At 39.2% G+C, this 21,821-nt stretch overlaps 1 protein-coding gene across 1 annotated transcript in view; it reads left to right on the top strand.

Moving 5' to 3' along the window:
- Positions 1 to 21,821, top strand: part of Brip1 (BRCA1 interacting DNA helicase 1) — a 125,698-nt gene that overhangs the window by 63,796 nt on the left and 40,081 nt on the right. Inside the window, exons 15-16 of the mRNA NM_001430230.1 lie at positions 18,948 to 19,107; positions 20,516 to 20,637. Of these exons, the coding sequence (NP_001417159.1) occupies positions 18,948 to 19,107; positions 20,516 to 20,637 (282 nt within the window). The remainder of the gene's footprint in view (positions 1 to 18,947; positions 19,108 to 20,515; positions 20,638 to 21,821) is intronic.

The following is a 21,821-nucleotide window of genomic DNA, read 5'->3' as shown; positions in this document are numbered from 1 at the left end:
TCTTTTTCCTTCTGTTTCTGTTACTCCATTACTACTTTTCGTGCTAACTAGCTGCTCTCTAGTGTGCCAGGTAAACTTTTCTTACTCAGTTTGTTTGCTTGTTTGTTTGTTTGTTGATACCAGGTTTCTCCTTGTAGTCCTGGCTGTCCTGAAATTCACTCTGTAGACCAGGCTAGCCTAAAACTCCACCTCCCTCTTGATGCTGAGTGCTGGGATCAGCACTGCCAGGCCAAGTAAACTTTTCTAATGTGTCATTTCCATTTCCTTGGCTTTGTTTCTTTCCTGTTTGTTTAAGACTAGCTTTCCTTGTGTAATTCTGATCAGTTGCAAGTCTATGTAGATTTGTCTGTTCTTAGGGAAGGCCTCTGACTCAGCTTCCCAGAGTCTGGGATAAGAGGCATGTACCCACACTCAAACCCTTGGGGTTTTTTGTTTTGTTTTGGTTTTGGTTTTGGTTTTATTTTAGGGATTGTTTGTTTATTTGTCTGTATGTTTTTTTAGACAGAATCTTACTATGTATCCCTGGGCATCCTGGAATTCACTCCGTAGACAGGCTAGCTTCAAACTCACAGAGATCTGTCTACTTGTGTACTTTAGTACTAGTACTAAAGGCATGAGCCACCACCACCTGGCTAAACCTTTGATTTTTGTTTTGTTTTGCTTTATTAGTATGTGTATGTGTGTGTGTCTGTCTTTTTGTGTACGTGCACTCAAGCATGTATGCATGTGACTGTTACACCTTAAAATTTAATGATAGTTTATATTAATACTAATTTATTTTCAGTAATTTGCAAAGGCTTTGATTCTATGAGCTATGTTCTATCCCACTTACGCGTATATTACTATTATAGAAATCAATATAATTACAGACTAAATTACCTTACACTGCCTATTAAGTTTACTTAAGTACTTATCTGTGCCAGTGCTTTTAAATTCTTTTTGTTTTGCTTTGTTTTTGTTGTTGATTTGGGGGTTTGTTTGTTTGTTTGTTTGTTTGTTTTTGAGAAGGTCTCATCATGTAGCCCTGGCAGTCCTCAAATTCTGAGCGATCTGCCTGCCTCTCTTCCTGAGTGCTAGGATTAAAGGTGTGCACTACCACACCTGGCTGCTTTCTAATTCTTAATGTGGACTTGAGTTTCTCTGTAAAGTCTCTTGATCCAGGGTCTCAGATATGTTGTACACTCCCAGGGAACTACTCCCCAGTCCTAAAGTGGACTCTAGAGAGTCAGTCTTGTGGCAGTAGTTGAGGGCTGCTGCACTGGAGCCCTTCTGCAGTGGTGGGAGTAGGGAAGAGGAGCAGCATGTGGCCTTTTATTATGTCATTTACTTGGACCATGATCCCATGCTGAAACCTTCCAAGTGTTTCAGTATTCTTCACTGATCTCATTAGATGACACAGGAAGTCTGGAGGAAGCTGGATTGTAGGTAATTTTCCCTCCATCATGCAGGGTCTTCCTTACTAGTGGACTGCCCTTAGTTTGGAGGGATGCTTCAAGCCTCTTTAAAATGACTACTTCCCCCTTTCTTGCCAGGAACAGGAAGGTTTTTTCTTGGCTCTTTATTTTTAGAACTGTGGGGTTACTGGAAGTAATAGCTTCACAAATGTGAGAGCCTTCCCAGACTACAGCCCCCAGAGTGTCTTGCTTTCAGTCTACATTTGACTCCAGTAGTTTCTCAAATCATCTTTCAGTTGTTCCAGTCAGCTTATGCTTTTAGTTTATTGCCCTACTAAACACAGCCCAGTGGCAGTGCTCTGTATGCGCCTTTTATGTAGTTCCGGGATAGCGATTAGGTCTGTGACCCTAGTTCTCAATTGGTATCCACTAAAAATTATTGATTTTTTAATTTGTTTAGCTTTTTTCTTATTGTAAGGCAGGAAGTGATGACTTCCAAGTTCTTTATATCGTGGAGCTGAATTTATAAATCCTAATTTTATCTTTGGATTATTTTTTTCAGTCGAATTTCATAATGTTCATCTAGTTTACTTGAAAGATCAGACAAGTACACTTACTTAGGCATACAGCACAGTGATTAAATTTATCGAATGTACTTACTGTCCTTTCAATGAGATTTAACACTGACCATGTAACAAACAAGAATGTCTGTATTAAAATTTCCTTCAGGGAAATATTAGGGAGCAGACTGAAATATAAAAGGGGAGATTGTATTGGTTTTCTGTTGTTTCGTAGCAAACAACCAGTAGCTCAGTATTGAAAACAATGTCCATTTTCTCCGAGTCAGGGCTCTGGGCGAGGCACGGCTATATTCTTCTCAGTGTATCCAAAAGTCCATGTACCAGAGCTCAGCTGGAGAAGTAGTCTCAAGAAGTCTGACTGCGGAAGAGTATCTATCACAAGGCTTAATCTTTTGATGTAGAATCAATGTGGAATAATGGTTCGTTGCTACGATAATGAGAGTGATAAGTGAATGCACTTTTGAGGTGTTAGATAACAAAAGCTAACAGAACAGTTAAATGTTTATTCATACAGGAACGGGCAGATGTTCATTTGTCTGTAACCCAGGTCTCTTTTTGTCTTGTTTTGTCTGATAGTCTTGATTCAGGGCCCAGGATGTCTAGGCTCAGCAGACAGTTCATGCAGCCTGGCTTCTTAATCCTCCCGCTGTGGCTGCTGTGGTGCTGACATTTCAGGCCCACACCACCTCGGTCTTTCTTAGAGCATTTGAAATGAGAGATATTTTACAACTACAAACTAAAATCTTCTGCAGTTCATATCATTGACCAGTATATCTTAATTCCATATATTAATATCTTTTCTATTCTTCTTCTTTTTTTTTTTTTTCTTTTCTTTTTTACGGAGCTGGGGACCGAACCCAAGGCCTTGTGCTTGCTAGGCAAGCGCCCTACTGCTGAGCTAAATCCCCAACCCCTATCTTTTCTATTCTAAGAAAGAACTCTTAATATTTTAATTGGATCTCTTTGAAATATCCAATTATTTACACTGAGAACTCTGTGTATATTACTTCCTGAAAACTCTAATTTTATATCTTTTCTCTTTAATTTTTTGAAGAAATAATTTTTGGTTGCATGCTTTGGAGTTTGCTAAGCCCTATTAAAGATTCAAACATGTATTACTGGGCATGGCAGTAATCCCAGCCTTTAATCCCAGCATTTGGGAGGCAGAGACATGTGGAGTCTGAGTTAAAGGCCAGTTTGGTCCATGTTCCAAGGTCTAGGACAGCCAGGAATACATAGAGAAACCTTGCATCGAAAAAAATTTAAAAAGATTCAAACATGAGCCAGTTACTACAGTGGCTATCTGTGTTGTTGCACCCAGCTCAGAGTAAGGAGGACCAGGGGATTTCCACTTGTGGATGTGGGGACATGTGCGTCCATGTTTCGCTGTCATGACCGATACCTAAGAGAAACCATTAGAAGGAGGTGAGATGTGTTTGTGTTCATGGTTTCAGAGGGTTCAGTCCATAGTTGGCCTTCTGCATTGTTTTGGGATCTCAGGGCACATAGAAACAGAAAAAGCCATAGCAGAGGAAAGCTGTTCACCTTGTGGCAGCCAGGAGGCAAAGAAGAAATGTTAGATTGTCATGGCTGTCTGCCTCCTTCTATTAGACGGTATGACCCATATTTAGGGTGGGTCTTCCTACCTTAGTTATGACTCTGTACGCACCCCCACAGTCGTGCTGAAAGATAGGCTCTACTAATCCAAGCATCTTGCAGGCATCTTGGGGAATAGGGAGGATAGCATCAGCAGAATCACAGGAAGTATTTTTAACTTAAAAATTATGTGTGTGTTTGTGTGTACACACATATGCATGATATGTATGTATGAGTTCATACACCACGTCATATATGTGGATTTCAAGGATAACTTTTGTAGAGTCTTTTATCTCCTCCCCTACATGTGTTCTGGAGATCATACTTGGGTCACCAGGCTTATGTCACAAGTGTCTTCACCTGGCCTGCCATCTCTCCAGCCCAGAGATTTGTAGATTTTTGTTTTGTTTTGTTTTGTTTGATGGGGTTTCTCTATGTAGCCCTGGCTGTCCTGGAATTCACTCTGTAGACCAAGCTGTCCTTGAACTCAGAGATCTGCCTACCTCTACCTCCTGAGAACTGGGATTAAAGATGTGTGCCACCAGCACCCTGTCCACAGAGAGCTTTTATAGTTGCAGTGAAAAGATGGGAATACTGGAGGGGAGATGCAGATTTTCATAAAAGAAGCACAGAAGGAAGTCTAAAGTTTTCAAAGCAGACATTTCCACGGTAAACATTTGTCCTGTACTCTCAGATGGATTACTTTGTAAGAGTTAACGTAAGGGCATTATTTAAATTCTTCCCTCCACATTGCTTTCAGAGCTCGCTGAAGTCACTAGAAACTGCAAGTTTTATGAAGAATGTCATTCTTCCTCCAAGATAAATTTGACTTGATTCTGTTGTTTAACTTGGTACTACCACTGCCTTCGAACTCACTGAGAGATCATTTTTTATAGACTGAGTGGGTGGAAGACTTTAAACTCTTTTTATAGATGGAAAGATTCCATTGAGTAATTTTGAAAAGAAATTTTATGGTGCCAAAAGAAGCTTGGATCGTTTTCTTTTTGTTACAGACTTTGATGTTCCTTTACATTTTTATGACTAAGTTAGTAGTCGCATGACCCATTTTCCTTGAATATCTTTTCATTCACCACTGAATGTTAGAGAAAGAATAAAATGTAGTCTTTCTGTTCAGTCTTTATTAAGACTTTATTTTTTTTCTATTTTTTTCTCAATTGATAAGATATAATTGCCCACCTAAACATACAAAGCCCTGTACACATCCATCCCTTAAGAACATTCATAACAACCTGTAAAGGTACAATGTGGAATCTTAACATTAGCCTCCATGTTCTCTCTTTGTGTCGGCTTCTCTTTATTAAGACTTTTTATAACTATTGTTTAGCATTGAGTTTTTATGTTGAGAAATTTTCAATGCTGCTTGTTGTTTGCCATTTCCAAGTGAATCCAAAGGAGAAGCTAAATCACTACATCCAAGTTTTATTATTTTTATTTAGATGTTTGAAATTTCTGTAGCCAGAACACCACTTCTTCTGTGTTAAGTAGAAGAAATCTGTATGGTGTTGGGACCTTGAGGTTGTGATATGGTGATTGTCCAATTAGAGGTCAGGCATATGTAGCTGTTGAACTCATCTGCTATCTAACCATGGATATTAGCACACATGTTCTTCCCTCTGATCACTAGAAAATAGGCGGGGAACGCATATCACATTTTGGTGGATAATTCAAATAACTTGGTGACTTAGGGTTTCCATTGCTGTAAAGAGACACTATGACCAAAGCAACTCTTACAGAGGAAAACATTAAACTGGGGCTGGCTTACAGGTTCTGAGGTTCAGTCCATTGTTACCATGGCAGGAAGCATGGCAGCATCCAGGCAGACATGGCACTAGAGGAGCTGAGAGTTCTACATCTTGTTCTGAAGGCAAACGGTAGAAAACTGATTTCCAGACAGCTAGGAAGAAGGTCCTAAAGCCCACCCCTACAATGACACACTTCCTCCACCAAGGCCACACCTCCTAATAGTGCCATTCCCCGGGCCAAGCATATTCAAACCACTACACTTGGTTAAGGAGTGGCCTCAGGTCCTCTAACCTTTCTTCCTGGCACTTTTCACCCAGGCGGCTTGGAACTTTATGACATCTGGGGCCTCAACTCCCCATCTACTGAAGCTCTGCTTGTATCCCCTGTCCCCAGCCTGAGTTCTTACTCTGCACTAGACCCAGACTTTCAACCAAAACTCTGAAGTGGGAACTAGGTCCTAGTTCCCTCACCTTGATCCTATGACCCTCATCTCCCACCCCCCAGTTCCCTTCCTTGAGGGTTGTCTGACCCATCTGGGTCTATTGGTAGTTTCCAGTTGTTTGCTTGATTTCTCTCCCTTTTCTCCTTTTCTCTTTCTCAATTTCTTTTTCCTTTCCCCTCATTCTTTAAATTTTCTTCTCTTGCTTCTTTTCCTTCCTCTTCCCTCCCTCTTTTCTTCTCATTGTTTTGTTACTGTTGTTGCTACTGGATATATATTTTGATTATTAAGACATTAGTGGATATAACTTTTTCCTTCCAAATCTATAAGTTGTTTCCAGTCAGTAAAAAGTTTCTTTGTTTCCTTCCCTTCGTTTTAATAGATCATTGTTAGCATATGGAAACACAGATGTTTTTCTTTCATTGTATGTATGGGCTAGAACTCAAGACTTTGTACATATTAGGCAGCCAGACTTTGCCTCTGCCTACCTTTCATCCCTGTACTACAAATTTCTACAAATCGATTTTCTATCCTGCAACTTTGAATTTTTTTTCTTTTCTTTTTTTAGGAGCTGGGGACCGAACCCAGGGCCTTGCGCTTGCTAGGCAAGCGCTCTACCACTGAGCTAAATCCCCAACCCCAACTTTGAATTTTTTTATTACTTTTTAGCATTTTTTTTTTTTTGGCGGTGGTATTAGTTTTCTATGTATAACTGTTCTTAGCAAATAGTAACAACTCAGTTCTTCCTTTGAGGACTATGTCCTTGGATGTCTTTTGTTTCTCCTGACTAAATACCCTGCCAAGGACTTCCATCACAGTGCTGAGTAAATGTGACAAGAATGGAAACCTCATGTTGTTCCAGACAGTACTGATTTCTGTCACCTATATACTAGGTGTATATACCATAGCTGTGCTTTATTGTGTTGTGATGAGTCCTTCCATGTCTATTTTGACAAGAATTTGTATCTTGAAAGGGTGTTGAATTTTGTCAGATGTTTTTTCCCTTATCTAATAAGATGGCCATGTGGTTATATTTGTCCTCTTGTCCGTTAAAATGATGCATCCTATCTGTGGATGTGTATATGTTGAGCCTCCCCTACTTGCCAAGATAATTCTATGATTTTGGTGGCTATTCTTCAACTTGCAATATTTTGTCCAAGAGTTTTAATTTTATGTGTATTAGTGATACTCATCTGTACTTTTCTTTTTTTTTTTTCTTTTTCTTTTTTTTCAGAGCTGGGGACCGAACCCAGGGCCTTGCTCTTGCTAGGCAAGCGCTCTACCACTGAGCTAAATCCCCAACCTCTTGTACTTTTCTTTTAATGTATTTGGCTTTGTTGAGAGTTTATAAGTACTCTCTAACTCTATTTTTTTGTTGAAAGATTAGCATTAGTTTATTTTTAAATATTTGAGGAAGTTCAGCAATGAAGCCAGTGAATACCTGAGCTTTCCTTTTGATAGGACATGTTTGTCATCTAGTCAGTCTTCTGATTAGCTATAAATCTGTCTGCTCAGATTTGTTCCTGTCTTCATAACTCGGTGTCAGTGTATTAAATGTGTCTGGGAGTTACTCATTTCTTCTAGGCATTTAACTGCAGACAACAGCCTCTTACATCCCTTTGATGATGCATCAAATTTACCTCTGGTCTTCTATCTTTATAAATTAATCAATCTAAAGTTTTATTTATTTTATTTATCTTTTCAACATCTCAGTTTTTGTTCTGTTGATTTTCTGTCATAGTCTCTATTTCATTCATGTTTATGTTTTTTTAAGAACCATTCACTCTATTTTATTAAAACAATTTTTAGTTCACATGTAATCTAACAGGGAGTGTTCCAAAGTCATTTGTGTCATGATCACTACTATTTTCTTCTGCTAATTTTGTACTTAATATGCTTATTAAACCAATAAATATGATCCTGTTAAGCAGTGTTTAATTACTCATGGATTAAACTGTCTTCCAAGCCCCCATATCCAACCTTTTATTTGTTCTCCTTTCCTTCTTTGTGTAGATATTTATTGCTATAAGTTTGTTCTCAGGATTTTTTCTCTGTCCCATAAGTTTTAGTTTGCTGTGTTCTCATTTTTGTTTGCCTTGTTTTTTTTTTTTTTTGTTTTTTGTTTTTTGTTTTTTTTTTGGGGGGGTTCTTTTTTTCGGAGCTGGGGACCAGGGCCTTGCGCTTCCTAGGCAAGCGCTCTACCACTGAGCTAAATCCCCAACCCCTGCCTTGTTATTTTTAAATTTCCCCTTTAATTTCTTCATTGACCCATTGGTTGCTCAGCAGCAATCTTAAAATTCTGATATTTGTGAATTTTTCAAAACTTATCCTATTATTGAGTTCCAGCTTCTTATCTCTGTGGCTGGGAGAGATCCTTCTTGATTTAATTCCATTCTTCTAAAATTGGCTAATGCTTATTTTTCACCCTGATATAATTGTCCTAGGGAGTGTGGGAACTGTGTGTATTCTGTTAATAGCCTGATGTTCATTAATTCTCTATCTGGATGATCTGTGCATTACGGAGGGTTAAGTTCCCTGCTGACATTGGATTGAAAGCCGTCTCTCATTCTGTTCTTTAAATACAATATATGTGTTTATATATACATGCATATGCATTTATTTTTTAAGACTATGTACCACGTACACTGGCTTCTAACTTACAGTAAATTACGATATATCCAAGGATAATAGTGTATTTATAGCCCCCTGCCTCTGCCATCCAGGTAATAAGATAAGTACCATCATCCCTAATTTATCCAGCTTTACCTTTTTATCTATCTAATTTTGGATGAACACACACACACACACACACACACACACACACACACACACACACACACGAACACACACATCTGTCTCCTTTTATAGTATTTTTTAAAAAAAATCTTATTTTTGAGATTATATTACAATTACATCATTTTCTTCTTCCCTATCTTCTCTTCAACCCTTTCTACACTTCCCCACTTGCTATCTCTCAAATTCATGGCATTTTTATTAATTGTTGATATGTGCATGTATATTTCTATATATAACCAGCTCAATCTGTATATTTTTCATTGTATCTGAGTTTTCAGAGCTGACCATTTGATATTGGATAACCCGTTAGTGTGCTCTTTCTTTTTTTTTTTTTTTTTTTTCCACGTGGAGAGATTTAATGGAAGAACGAGACAAGGGGAAGGGGGCAAGAGAAAGAAGAGAAAAGAGAAAGAGGGCAGAGAGAGTCTGCCTTTTATTTGGAATGTGATGTAAAGATCTAGTGTGCTCTTTCTTAAGAAAGTATTTCCCTCACTCTCAGCATTCTTTAGTTGCATGTAGTTCTTTGTTTGGGGTTGGGGCCTCCCCAGTCCGCTTTGGCACCCCTGTTCTTGTGTTTGTTAGCTTATACTAAGCACTCATGTTGGTGATCATTTAAGGGTGTAGTTTCTGACATTCCTAGGAGTCACCATCTCAGGCACTCCCTGATTCCCTGGCTGCCCGCGTCTAAGAAGCAAAGACAAGGAAGAGAAGGGCTCAGGGGCCAGCGTGCTCTTCAAGGTCACAGGAGTAACCTAGTTGCTTCAGCTAGGCCTTACTGCCTTTCGTGCTGCCAACTGAGCCTTTAGCATCTGAGCCTTTGGGTGATGTGTGAGTTCCAGGAGGTTGGAACCTGCTGCTGTTGTTTTCTCATATGTTATCGTTGTTTTGCGGAAACGTCGTCTCTTCTCTTGCTGATATCTTTTATGGCTAATGATCTTCTTTATTTGTATGATGCTTGACCTGCTTCTCCTCCTGATTGTTATCACATGATATTTTCGGTGTTTTTGTTATAATCGTCTAGATTGTAAGATGAGGCTTTTCTTGATTGTCTCTTTAGGCTGCACAGTGAAGGTTTGCAGCAGAGTTAGCCTGACAGCATCTGACAGTCGTAGCTCAGGAAACCCAGCAGCGCTTGCTCTCACTGTTGCTTTCTCACCTACAGTCTGTGGTATTTCTCACACTGTGGCTAAACTGACTAATTACCATGAGTTCTAAGGACTGTAGATAGGTAGCTGATTTATTTATTAGCCTCGACTTAATCTCACAAAATCAAACATGCAGTTGATTTTTGTATGAATAAATTTATTCATCTAGATTTTATCCAACATTTAGATTTTAGATTTTATCCATTTACTATCCATCACTTCTTTTTTTTTTTTTTTTTTTTTTTTTTTTTTTTTTTTTTTTTGGAGCTGGGGACCGAACCCAGGGCCTTGTGCTTGTTAGGCAAGCGCTCTACCACTGAGCTAAATCCCCAACCCCTATCACTTCTTAAAATAACAAAAATGGTCAAATATATACATTTTAATTATATGTTTACTCCATTTATAGATGAGTCCACAAAAATTTAGAATCCGTTTTTCAAAGAGTTAAGTGTCTTCCATGCATAAATAGCTATAGGTTCCAGGTTCCTGTTCAAGAAATTTCAATTAAATAGATTGTTCCAAGAAATATGTGAGGGGCTGGGGATTTAGCTCAGTGGTAGAGCGCTTACCTAGGAAGCGCAAGGCCCTGGGTTCAGTCCCCAGCTCCGAAAAAAAAAAGAACCAAAAAAAAAAAAAAAAAAAGAAATATGTGAGCTACTTCTTAAATATTATTTGTTTTCTCAAATTCACATTATAAATATTATACTTCCATTTACATCTGTGAGAAAGTATAAAATCAGTTGTTCTCAGAAGAACAGTTCTAACATCTTCAGACTCCTTGGTCTTTTAGCTCATTAATAAGAGGAGTACTTTTTTTCAGACTATTTCAGAATCCTTTATTTCTGTTTAGATTCCCAAAAACTGCAGAGAATTTTACATTCACTTCAGGGTAGTATTTGCCCATATTCTTTCACAAATACTGCTGACTGTGTGAGTGGTCACCAACATTTAATCCTGAAATGTTGAAATGAAAAACCCTAAGTCATATGTAACCACATGGGGAGATGTTACATAAAAATGACTGTGGTCTCTTTATTTTTACATTTGAATACTGAAAAATGAAGGCTATGCTCATTTTATAGTAACTAAACATTTTATTTAGAAATACTACTAATTTTTCATTTTTATTAGTATTTAAAATACTCTTATTTCTAACATACCACCCATAGAAATATATCGACTGAAAAAAAGGATGTAAATATTTCTCATATATTAATACCTCCCAGAATGAGTATCAAAGAATCATCTTCTGATGGGAAATCTGATTATATTTTACCTTTGAAACAAATGACATGAATAGGATTATGTGAGATCGTCTATTTAGGCCGGACTACTAAAAGCATTAGGACCGAGCGAGTCCTGGCTATTAAAGTGAGTGCATGGCGGTATTAGGAGAGAAACACGGGCCAAAAACATCTCCAAAGGGCTCGGACTGTAACAATGCTAGTAACGAGGGCAGGGAGATCTTAATGCAATTTGCACTTTCTAAAGTTTCAAAAAGAGACTCTGAGTTAGTGCGTTATTAATGCGCCGAACATCTGGTGCTCCATGAAAGCTGTGGACATTGAACAAATGCAGGATTCTAACTTATTGCCTCCCTAGTGGCATACTGGTTTTAAGAAGCTTGAAAAAGTGGAATGACAATGTCCAGATAAGACACAGGCATTCCAAAGTACTCTTTTAATTTGTGAGATGTGACTTTTCAAAAACTTGCCTCTGATGCTAATGAATCCAAGCACTGTGAACACCAGTTGGTAAATGAGTTGTCTCCGTCATTGTGTCAGCTAGTCTCTATATGTGACTCATGTTTACTCTTTATGACCTATAAAAATAACTCAGAAATACCTTGTGGGTTTTTTTTTTTCCTCTTGTGTAATAAGCCTGAAAAACTGAGAGACAGGTCTGAGTGCTTCCCATTAAGCTGTTTGTGAGAAGGAACGACCAAATTGTCTGTCCAGCCGCTGCAGAGACCCCTCCGGCAAGAGGGAGTCACTCTAGCCATGTACGTGCATTCTTTTAGTGTCACCTGCGATGAGAACAGAAAAGCTGTAGACCTAAGGATTTGCGTAGTGAAACTGAAGTGAGGAAGAGAGAGAGCAGTTGGGGAGAAGACAGGAAAAGGGGAAGGAGTGAAAGAAGGAGGGCGAAAGGCTAATGGAGCTCACAACAAAATCTCCAGCCTGAGTTTGTGTCCTTTAATGTATCACTCCTCCCTTCTGTCTCTGCTGTCCTCTTACTGAGCACCTGAATATTCTTTTGTTGAAGATTTGGGCCTCTGTTTTAGTAGTTGTGGGGTTTTTTATTGTCATTTGGTTGGTTTTTGGTTTTGCCTTTCTTTTTTTTTTTTTTTTTTTTTTTTCCCCCCCCCGGAGCTGGGGACCAAACCCAGGGCCTTGCGCTTCCTAGGCAAGTGCTCTACCACTGAGCTAAATCCCCAACCGGTTTTGCCTTTCTTTATTCTCCTTTCTGATCAGTCATTGATTTGAACTTGGTTGATTTATTAAGTTCACCTAAGTCGTTTATTGAGCATTTTCTTTGTGTGAGGTGCTCTAATTGCTGCACAGTCATTGGTGAGGTACGCAGAAAGAAAGTTTATCATCTTCTTACATTTCCAGTGGAAGTAAAGTGTAAAGATACTGCCGTGTTAGATGACACTGTGGACTGAGCATGTGTGCTAACGACCTTCTCCTGTAGCAGCCCTAACCCCAGAGTGCTTACATTTGAGATAGGGCAGGTCTCTAAGGATGTCCTTAAGGTTACGTGAAGACCTGAGGATGGGACCCTGGTCTCACAGCATTGGTGTCTTTGTACTAAGAGGCACCAGAGTTCATTGCCCTCCTCTGCCTAGGCACAGGCAAAAGGCCATGTGAGGGTGTGGAGAAAAGGAGGCATCTGCCTGAGAGGAAGAGAGCCCTTCCTTTCTAGAAATCAAGTTGGCTAATATCTTGATTTTATATTTCCCACCCTCAGAGGTTAAGAGCACTACCTGCTCTTGTAGAGGGCCCATGTTCAATTCCCAGGACCTGTATGTGACTCCTGTTCCTGACTCTTCTCTGGTCTCTTAGGGCACTAGGCATGCTGGTAGTATACAGACACACACAGGCAAAATATCCAAACACTTAAAAACAAATACGTCTGTAAAAGAAAAGAAAACTTTCATTCTTACAATCACTGTGCATTTAAGCCACCAACAAATGCTACTAAAATCATTTTTAAATGTTTAAACATTTCTCATTAACTTTGCCACTACCATGTGCCTAAGTCACCCTGCCTCAGTAGATCTTGCTAAACTGTTGCCTTGTTTCTTTTTTTTTTTTTTTTTTTTAATTTTTGCTACTACCTACTCTTTAATCTATTCTGTAGGTAACTGCACCAAATCACATCTCCTCCTCCCCCTTTCTTCCCTCTCCTTCTCCCTAGCTCTTTAATTTAATAGCGACTTTCAGCTTCCAGGTAACTTACTCAGCCCTCACAGTGGGTGTAATTAATTGTTATTATTCAGAAGCCTGTGATTTGTCCCTTTTCCGTCTCTCATTTCAATAATATATTCTTTACAAAGGTGTTCCTTTTTGAGACAGAGACAACGAGTACCATTCTAAAAAGCTGGTCCAAATGCTGACTACCTTGCTCACACTCATGATAATACACTCAGGAAACTTCTAACAATCAGCCTGTTTATCAGAACAATAATTCACTCTTGAGTTCTAGCTATCTTTAAGAAAGAAGTTTCCATTCCTAGTGTGTTTGGAGGCATTCTATCCATGCTGAGCACAGCGGTTCTCATATTCTTTTTTTTTTTTCTTTTTTTTTTTTTTATTAACTTGAGTATTTCTTATATACATTTCGAGTGTTATTCCCTTTCCCGGTTTCCGAGCAAACATCCCCCTCCCCCCTCCCCTTCCTTATGGGTGTTCCCCTCCCAACCCTCCCCCCATTGCCGCCCTCCCCCCATAGACTAGTTCACTGGGGGTTCAGTCTTAGCAGGACCCAGGGCTTCCCCTTCCACTGGTGCTCTTACTAGGATATTCATTGCTACCTATGGGGACAGAGTCCAGGGTCAGTCCATGTATAGTCTTTAGGTAGTGGCTTAGTCCCTGGAAGCTCTGGTTGCTTGGCATTGTTGTACCTATGGGGTCTCGAGCCCCTTCAAGCTCTTCCAGTTCTTTCTCTGATTCCTTCAACGGGGGTCCTATTCTCAGTTCAGTGGTTTGCTGCTGGCATTCGCCTCTGTATTTGCTGTATTCTGGCTGTGTCTCTCAGGAGCGATCTACATCCGGCTCCTGTCGGTCTGCACTTCTTTGCTTCATCCATCTTGTCTAATTGGGTGGCTGTATATGTATGGGCCACATGTGGGGCAGGCTCTGAATGGGTGTTCCTTCAGTCTCTGTTTTAATCTTTGCCTCTCCCTTCCCTGCCAAGGGTATTCTTTTTCCTCATTTAAAGAAGGAGTGAAGCATTCACATTTTGATCATCCGTCTTGAGTTTCGTTTGTTCTAGGGATCTAGGGTAATTCAAGCATTTGGGCTAATAGCCACTTATCAATGAGTGCATACCATGTATGTCTTTCTGTGATTGGGTTAGCTCACTCAGGATGATATTTTCCAGTTCCAACCATTTGCCTACGAATTTCATAAACTCGTTGTTTTTGATAGCTGAGTAATATTCCATTGTGTAGATGTACCACATTTTCTGTATCCATTCCTCTGTTGAAGGGCATCTGGGTTCTTTCCATTTTCTGGCTATTATAAATAAGGCTGCGATGAACATAGTGGAGCACGTGTCTCTTTTATATGTTGAGGCATCTTTTGGGTATATGCCCAAGAGAGGTATAGCTGGATCCTCAGGCAGTTCAATGTCCAATTTTCTGAGGAACCTCCAGACTGATTTCCAGAATGGTTTTACCAGTCTGCAATCCCACCAACAATGGAGGAGTGTTCCTCTTTCTCCACATCCTCGCCAGCATCTGCTGTCACCTGAGTTTTTGATCTTAGCCAATCGCACTGGTGTGAGGTGAAATCTCAGGGTTGTTTTGATTTGCATTTCCCTTATGACTAAAGATGTTGCCTTGTTTCTTATGTCTTCTGACGTCACCATTCCCCCAATGGCATCCAGTACATCCTTTAGAAACTAAGATGGGGATGGGCAGGGAGCACAGGTGGCTGGGAGCCTGCCTAGCACACTCAAGCTGGGGGTTCTGTCCTCAGCAAAGCATAAACCAGAAATAGTGGGGCACATCTATAATCCAAGTCCTTAGAGGTAGAGGCAGGGGAAGATCTGAAAGGTTATCCTTATCTATACAAAAGCTCAAAGCCAGCCTGGGACACATGACACTGTTTCAAACAGAACACGGAAACCTAAGTCAAAGCCTCCAAAGGGTTCCTATTGTACTTAGAATCGAATCCAAACCCTCATTGCACTATGGCTTTACCACAGCCCCTCTCTGGTCTCTAGTCCTATTCACTGCCACAGGCTCACTAGCCTTTCCCACTACAAGGTTTCCACGTGAACGTTACTCCAGCATGCAAAACTATTTCCTTCCTTCCTCCTTCAGACTTTTATTCAATGTCACCTTCTCAAACTCCCAAATCAGCCTATCAGAATTTAAACCATCTTTCTATATCCCTAGAATTCTTTTCTACATAAAAATATTCCTTGAGCTGCTATAACAAATGTAATGGACAAAGCACCTGAACAAGAGAAATGTATTTTTCAGTCTTAGAGGGTGGAAAATACAAAATCAAGATGTTAGCCAACTTGATGTCTAGAAAGGAAGGGCTCTCTTCCTCTCAGGCAGATGGAACCGATCTTTATTTTCCTTTCTTTAACTAATGTTTTTACTCTGTAGTTCAGGGTGTCACATACAAGGCTTTGGACATGCTAGGTTAAGTGTCCTACCACTGATCACAGCACTTTTTAAACTTCTTGTCTTGAGAGAGTCTCACTTTGTAGCCCAGGCAGACACTGAACTTGCCATCCTCCTGCCTCAACCACCCAACAGCTGAAATTGCAGAGCTGCACCATCGCGTTTTCTTTTAATGCAGACATTTGTCATCTGTACACGTCTTCCTGAGTACCCTGTTGTCGTGTTCCTTACTTTTGGTATGCTGTTTCATTTTTGTTGATTTTAATATGATTTCATAATTTTAAAAATTTCTTCTTTTGACTCATGCTCACTGTTCGGAAGTATATTGTTTAATTTCCACATCTTCCTACATTCCTTAGTTTTCTGTTGAATTACAGTTTCATTCTTTTGTAATTGTGATATTGTTTCAATCTTGTTATATCATGTGTCATTGAGCACGTGTGTCTGTGTGTGTGTGTGTGTGTGTGTGTGTGTGTGTGTGTGTGTGTGCATGTGCGTGCGTGTGCGCGAAGGTCTGAGGACAACTTTAAGGAATTGGTTCTTTCTACCATGCAATGGAATCCAAATCATCGGGCTCAAAGGCAAGTGCCTTTATCTGGCCATCTTGCCGGTTAAATTAGTTAAGATCTGTGTTGTGACCTAACGCATGGTGGACGCGTACATTTCAGAAGAATTAGCTCTCCGCTGTTGTTCAGTAGGATGCTCTCCATGTGTCCCTTAAGCTTTCCAGATTGTGGGTTGTTCAGGCTTTCTGCTTCCTCATCCATCTGTCTGTGTCGTCTTCTGTCTGGATATCTTAGGATTTGTTGAAGCGTGGGTATTTCAGTCTCCTACTAATACTGTGTTGGAATGTGTTGTCAGTATTCACTTTGAAATACTTGGGTCTTCTCAAGTAGACTTATATAAATGTGTACTTGTTGCATTTTCTTGGGAAATAGGCCTTTTATCCTTAGAGAATGTCTTTCATCTCTGATTGTTTTTAACTTGTCTGTTTAGTTTGGTGTGGATGATGAATGCTCATTAGAAGTATCTTTTCCCAGTCTTACACTCTGATGCTGTTTTTAACCTTGAGTCCAAAGAACGGATAAAGCAGGATGCTGGTACTATTTTCCCATTTTCTGGCTCTCTACCGTCTTATTTCCTTTTCTCTCTTCTTATCCCCGACATACCCCCAAAAAACAAAAACAAAAGATAGTGTAATAACTTCTGTGTTGTGTTTAGATGGTTAAAAAAAATTCTACAGTTTAACTAATGCAAATTTGAGTGTTATTTTCTTTTTAAGTTCATTTTACATAATGTTTATGTATGATATCATGTAGTTTGTGTGTGTGTGGTGTGTGTATGGATATGAGTGTGATGTGATGTGTTGTCTAAGTATGATGTGCCGTATATGCTCGTGATGTGCTGTTTTATTCTTTGTGTGATGTGATGTGTGCATGTGTGTGCATATGTGTGCATGTATGTAATGTGATATGTGTATGTTATGTACACTGGCATGCATATCCCACAGTAAGTTATGGAGATCAGTCAGTTCTCTCCTTCCCTGAAGCTGCTGGGTTTTGAGTTTAGGCAATCAGGCTTGCACAGGAAGCCTTACCTTCTCAGCCATCTCAGCAGCTCAGGAGTAAATAGTGTGCTCTAGTTATAACATTTTCACCAACAATAAAGTTTTAAAGCTCTAATGCTAACTGGAGAAATGAGATCTGTGTTTCCTGTGTCTTTGAATTACAGTCTTAGTTATGTAATTAGGGTGCTCTGATGGTTTTATTTAAAATCAAATGCAATCAATAAGATAGGATATGTCAGTGATCTCAGTGGCTTATTTTTCAGACAAGTCTTTAACACCACTTTCTTGATCCGTTTTGTGGTACAAGAGGTTGGACACTAGGTCTTAGAACATGTCAGACAAGCACTCTGCCTCTGAGCCTTATCCCTATCCCTTTCCTTACTTTTTATTTTGAGACAGGGCCTTACTAAGTTGCCCTGCATGACCTTGAACCCTTCCTGTAAACCTGCACCACCAGACCCAAGTGAATTATTTGTTTATAATGTGAAAAAAAAATCTTCAGTGAAAAGTTTGCATTGACTGCTTCTTTGTTATTTCTCAAATTTTCCTTTTTAAGTAGATCTCTCTGACCGAACGGTACATCATGTATAAATGTCTTAGCTGAATAGAGTGAGTTTGGCCAGGATTTTGGAACACTTATGACCTGAAGTTTGGTAGTTGTTATCTCTGAGTCAAGAAATCAATGATGAAATATTATCTTTGTTTAAATTCAAAGAAAATGTTATGGTACCATATTAAATTCCACTAAGCGTCAACAGAAACCTGTCAGATGTTCCCTCTGGTTCTGTTTACTTGAGAGATGGTATTTTTATCTAGTTCTACACTAGCTACTCAGCAGAAAATTTTAAGTAATTTAATGAGGTTCTGTTCTTCATGATTTTTTTTTAAATATCTTTTTCCATCAAATACAGACCCAGTTTGACCTCTCCATGCACACTATTTCTCTAGATTTGTCAAGAGGGTTTTCAAACTTTTCTAACTCTGAACACGGATTTTCATTTTAAAACAGTGCATATTCAAAAATCAAATTCTAGCAAAATCTATATAAGACATTTCAAATAGGAAATACTTTAAGATAATGATAGCCCTATAATTTTTAATATAATGAATTTTAGTTATTGATCAATGCTGACCATTGAGTAAATAGTATTGATAGGGAATTTGATTTATATTCATTTAAATTTTACTCACAAAAACAATAAATTATGTCATGAAAATTGATGGGGTTTTGTTAGAGGATTCTGGTTGGTTTCTTGGTACTTAGTTACACTGGAATAACTAGTCTGCAGTGTAGTAGGACTCATGGCATTCAGAAGTGGTTAAAAACTCCCAATCCACTTTAAGTTATTGTCTCTACAGCTGGCTTTTGTCCTTTTCATTTACTTAGCTCTTTATTCATCTTTGCTTGTTTATGTTTGCAGTGTTTCCCTTCCTCCATCTTGAGACTGATGTCTAACTCATGTTCAGATGTTAAGAGTAATGTCTATACGAGTTATTGATGGATTTCCAAGCATTTCCCTTGCTTCCTCACACACGTTAAGTTGTAGGTGATCATATCACTCACATTTAAAGATCACATGCATTTTATTATGTTCTTCTCTCACCCATGTTTTTTAGATTGTGTTTAAAGTTGGGCTTTTCACTGGCTGTTATTTATTTTTAATCTACCAATACATTTAGAATGTGTATTCATTATAATATAGGTTGAATTTGATTTTTTTTGTATTCTAGCATTTATAATTTACAAATGAAAGTCTCTCTTCAACTAGACTGCAGAATTGATTTTCTCCATCTCTTTTTAGCTATTAGAGAAATTAAGAGAACGCTGGATTTTCACAGGCTTGTGGCATAGTTTGGAGTCAGTGAAGACGGTCATCGCAGAACCCCAAGGAGGAGAAAAAACTGATTTTGATGAATTGCTACAGGTGTACTATGATGCTATCAAGTTCAAAGGAGAAAAGGGTAATTTGAAATAATTTCATGTCATGGTCAGCGAAAGAGCTTTTTAATTTATAAAGGAAGGAGAAATTGGTGCTATTAAAAATCATTTAATATTTTTAAGTGAATTGTACTTGAGAAAATTGTATTTTAAAATCTTAGGTAAAAAGAAAGTAGGTTTTAAAAAAAAGAACATATTCTAATATTAAGCCACATTTAACCTTATGAGAACTGTTGTGTCAAAAAGAAAAGTATGATATGTGTAAACGCCTTCTTCATTGACCAAGTAAGATCTGTAGCTTTTACACAGATAATATAGTTTGTGCTTACAATCTACCACATAAGATAAACTTAGGAGGTGTTGTTGTTGTAGTTAGTGTTCAGCTTTGTTTTGTTTGTGTTGTTTGAGATGGTCTTACTACTTAAACTTAAGTTCTTAAAACCCCAGGAGTAGTGGTGTTTGGTGGTACTCTCTGCACTCAGAAGCAGAGGGAGGAGAGTGCACATGGATGCCAGCCTGGCTTCAAATGCTGTCTCAAACAACAGAGTGACCAGACTCAGTTGTCACCTTGACAAGAGTTGGATGTGAAAGCTGATAGCAGTAATTGAGGAGCAATGCAGCAATGCAAGTACTGTAATGTTGTTAATCAGTTTTTAAAGATCTATTTTATGATCTTATGTCTATGGGCCTCAGTATATGTGTGCACACATGTGTACATGTGTGCAAGGAGGTCGGAGAAGGCCTTGAACCCTCTGGACAGGTGTAGGCAGCCGTGAGGTACCATGTGAGTGAGAGCAGTGAGTGTAAATACATTTAATGACAAGGCTGTAACCAAGTATGGGAGCCTGTAATTTCAGTTCTTGGGGATCAGAGGGATAGGAGGATGGAGAGTTCAAGGCCAGTATGGTTTACATACTGAGATCCTGTCTCAAACAAACAAGAACTCTAGGCACGGTGGCCTTTGAGCTCAACACTCCAGAAGCTGAGGCAGGAAGATTGTTGAAAAGAGGAGGCCGGATTTATTTTATTTTATTTATTTGTTTGTTTACTTTTACTTTGGGTTTTCTAGACGGAGTGTCTCTGTCAACCCTGGCTGTCCTGGAACTTTCTTTGTAGTTTATAAACCTGGCTGGCCACAAACTCGCAGCTTATCTGCCTGCCTCTGTTTCCCAAGTGCTGAGATTGAAGGTGTGAGCCACTGCCCCTGGCTATAAGGAACTTCAAATGTACAGGTTATTAATCGATTTGCTACCATTTCCATTTAATTTTGTTTCCTTATTTATTAAAAATAATGAGATTTTTTAAATGGTGTCTCATAAAGCAATCCAGAGTTGCTGTAAATGTACTAAAAAACATACTATAACAATAATAAGCAATTTCGGAGAATTTTAGTGCACGTTTCAAAAAATGATTTAATTTCTCTTGCTTAAGATGGAGCCCTTCTCATAGCAGTTTGTCGTGGCAAAGTGAGCGAGGGTCTGGATTTCTCAGATGATAATGCCCGTGCCGTCATAACCATAGGAATTCCTTTTCCAAATGTGAAGGATCTTCAGGTAAGCCACCCAAGCCTTGAGAAGTTCTGTCTGTGTGCTTTGTGTAGAGTTAATTATATCCTATATCCTGTATCCTCAGATACTTAAGCCTCTGGGGAATCTGAATGAGTGGAAATATTTTAGTAGGAAATGTTTACTTTTAGCATACTGTTTGTATAACAATGGTAATTTTGAAAGTGTGGCCTCTCTCAGGTTCATCACTATCATCTATATCATCTGTGAATTTGATGAAAACACTGTGTTTTTTCCCCTCCAGTCTCTATCAGGATTTTCTGCCTTAGAAACAAAACAGTGCTGGAGAGGCCCACAGTTTGTGTTTCATCAGCCCTTAGGCGGGCATTCATAGGATCCCCTGAGGATCCCAGAGTCCTCTCCATATCTAGCTCTCTAGTGCCTTGTAGATCTCATGGTCTCAGCTGCTCCAAATCCCTTTCAGTCTCTTCCACTTGAGCTCAGTAGGACTGGACTTGTACTTGAGAGCTCATGTGTGTTGACAGAACTGGTCACACAGGGAGCTGGGAATAGTGAACATCACCTAACGAGGCTTGTGTTACTTGGCATCTGTGCCCTGAAAATGTTTGCTCTGTTTTGCTCAAATTTTACTCTTGGTTTAAGTAGAGAAGTCATTTCTGAAGCAGTAATTCATCGAGACCAGTCCTCAACCTTTGGGTAAGGAACACTTTGACAAACCTCTACCTCCAAAAACATTTACATTATGATTCATGACAGTAGCAAAATTAGAGTTATGAAATAGCAACAAAAATAATTTTATGCTTGGGGGTCACCACATCACCACAGCTTGAGGAAATGTATTAAAGGATCTCAAGGGACATGAGAACCATCGATCTACAGCAAGTAAAGTTTCGCTTCATTATCACTGCTTCCTAAGCTCTCTCCTAACTTCATTTGTAGTAGTAAGTACTGAAGGATATATTAAGCTCTCCTGAGGTTAGAAGCAACTGATAAAAGAAAGTGCATAGAAGTGTAAGACGCTCGCATGCATCTGTGTTCATTCAGTCACCTGGTTACAGAAGCTGGCTGAAAAGCGTCACAAACGCCACATGCAAGTTGACTGCATGGCTCAGTTCATGGAGCTGAACGCATTACAGATGTTAAAGATGCAGCCCCATCCGAGGTCAGAGGCCAGCCATCTCCCACCCAGGGATGGCTTGTGCAAATTCTGG

This window comes from Rattus norvegicus, chromosome 10 (genome assembly GCF_021556685.1).
Source record: "Rattus norvegicus strain SHRSP/BbbUtx chromosome 10, alternate assembly SHRSP_T2T, whole genome shotgun sequence".
NCBI lineage: Eukaryota > Metazoa > Chordata > Mammalia > Rodentia > Muridae > Rattus > Rattus norvegicus.
Note: the sequence above shows the minus strand (reverse complement) of the source record. Positions and strands in the feature narration are given on the sequence as shown.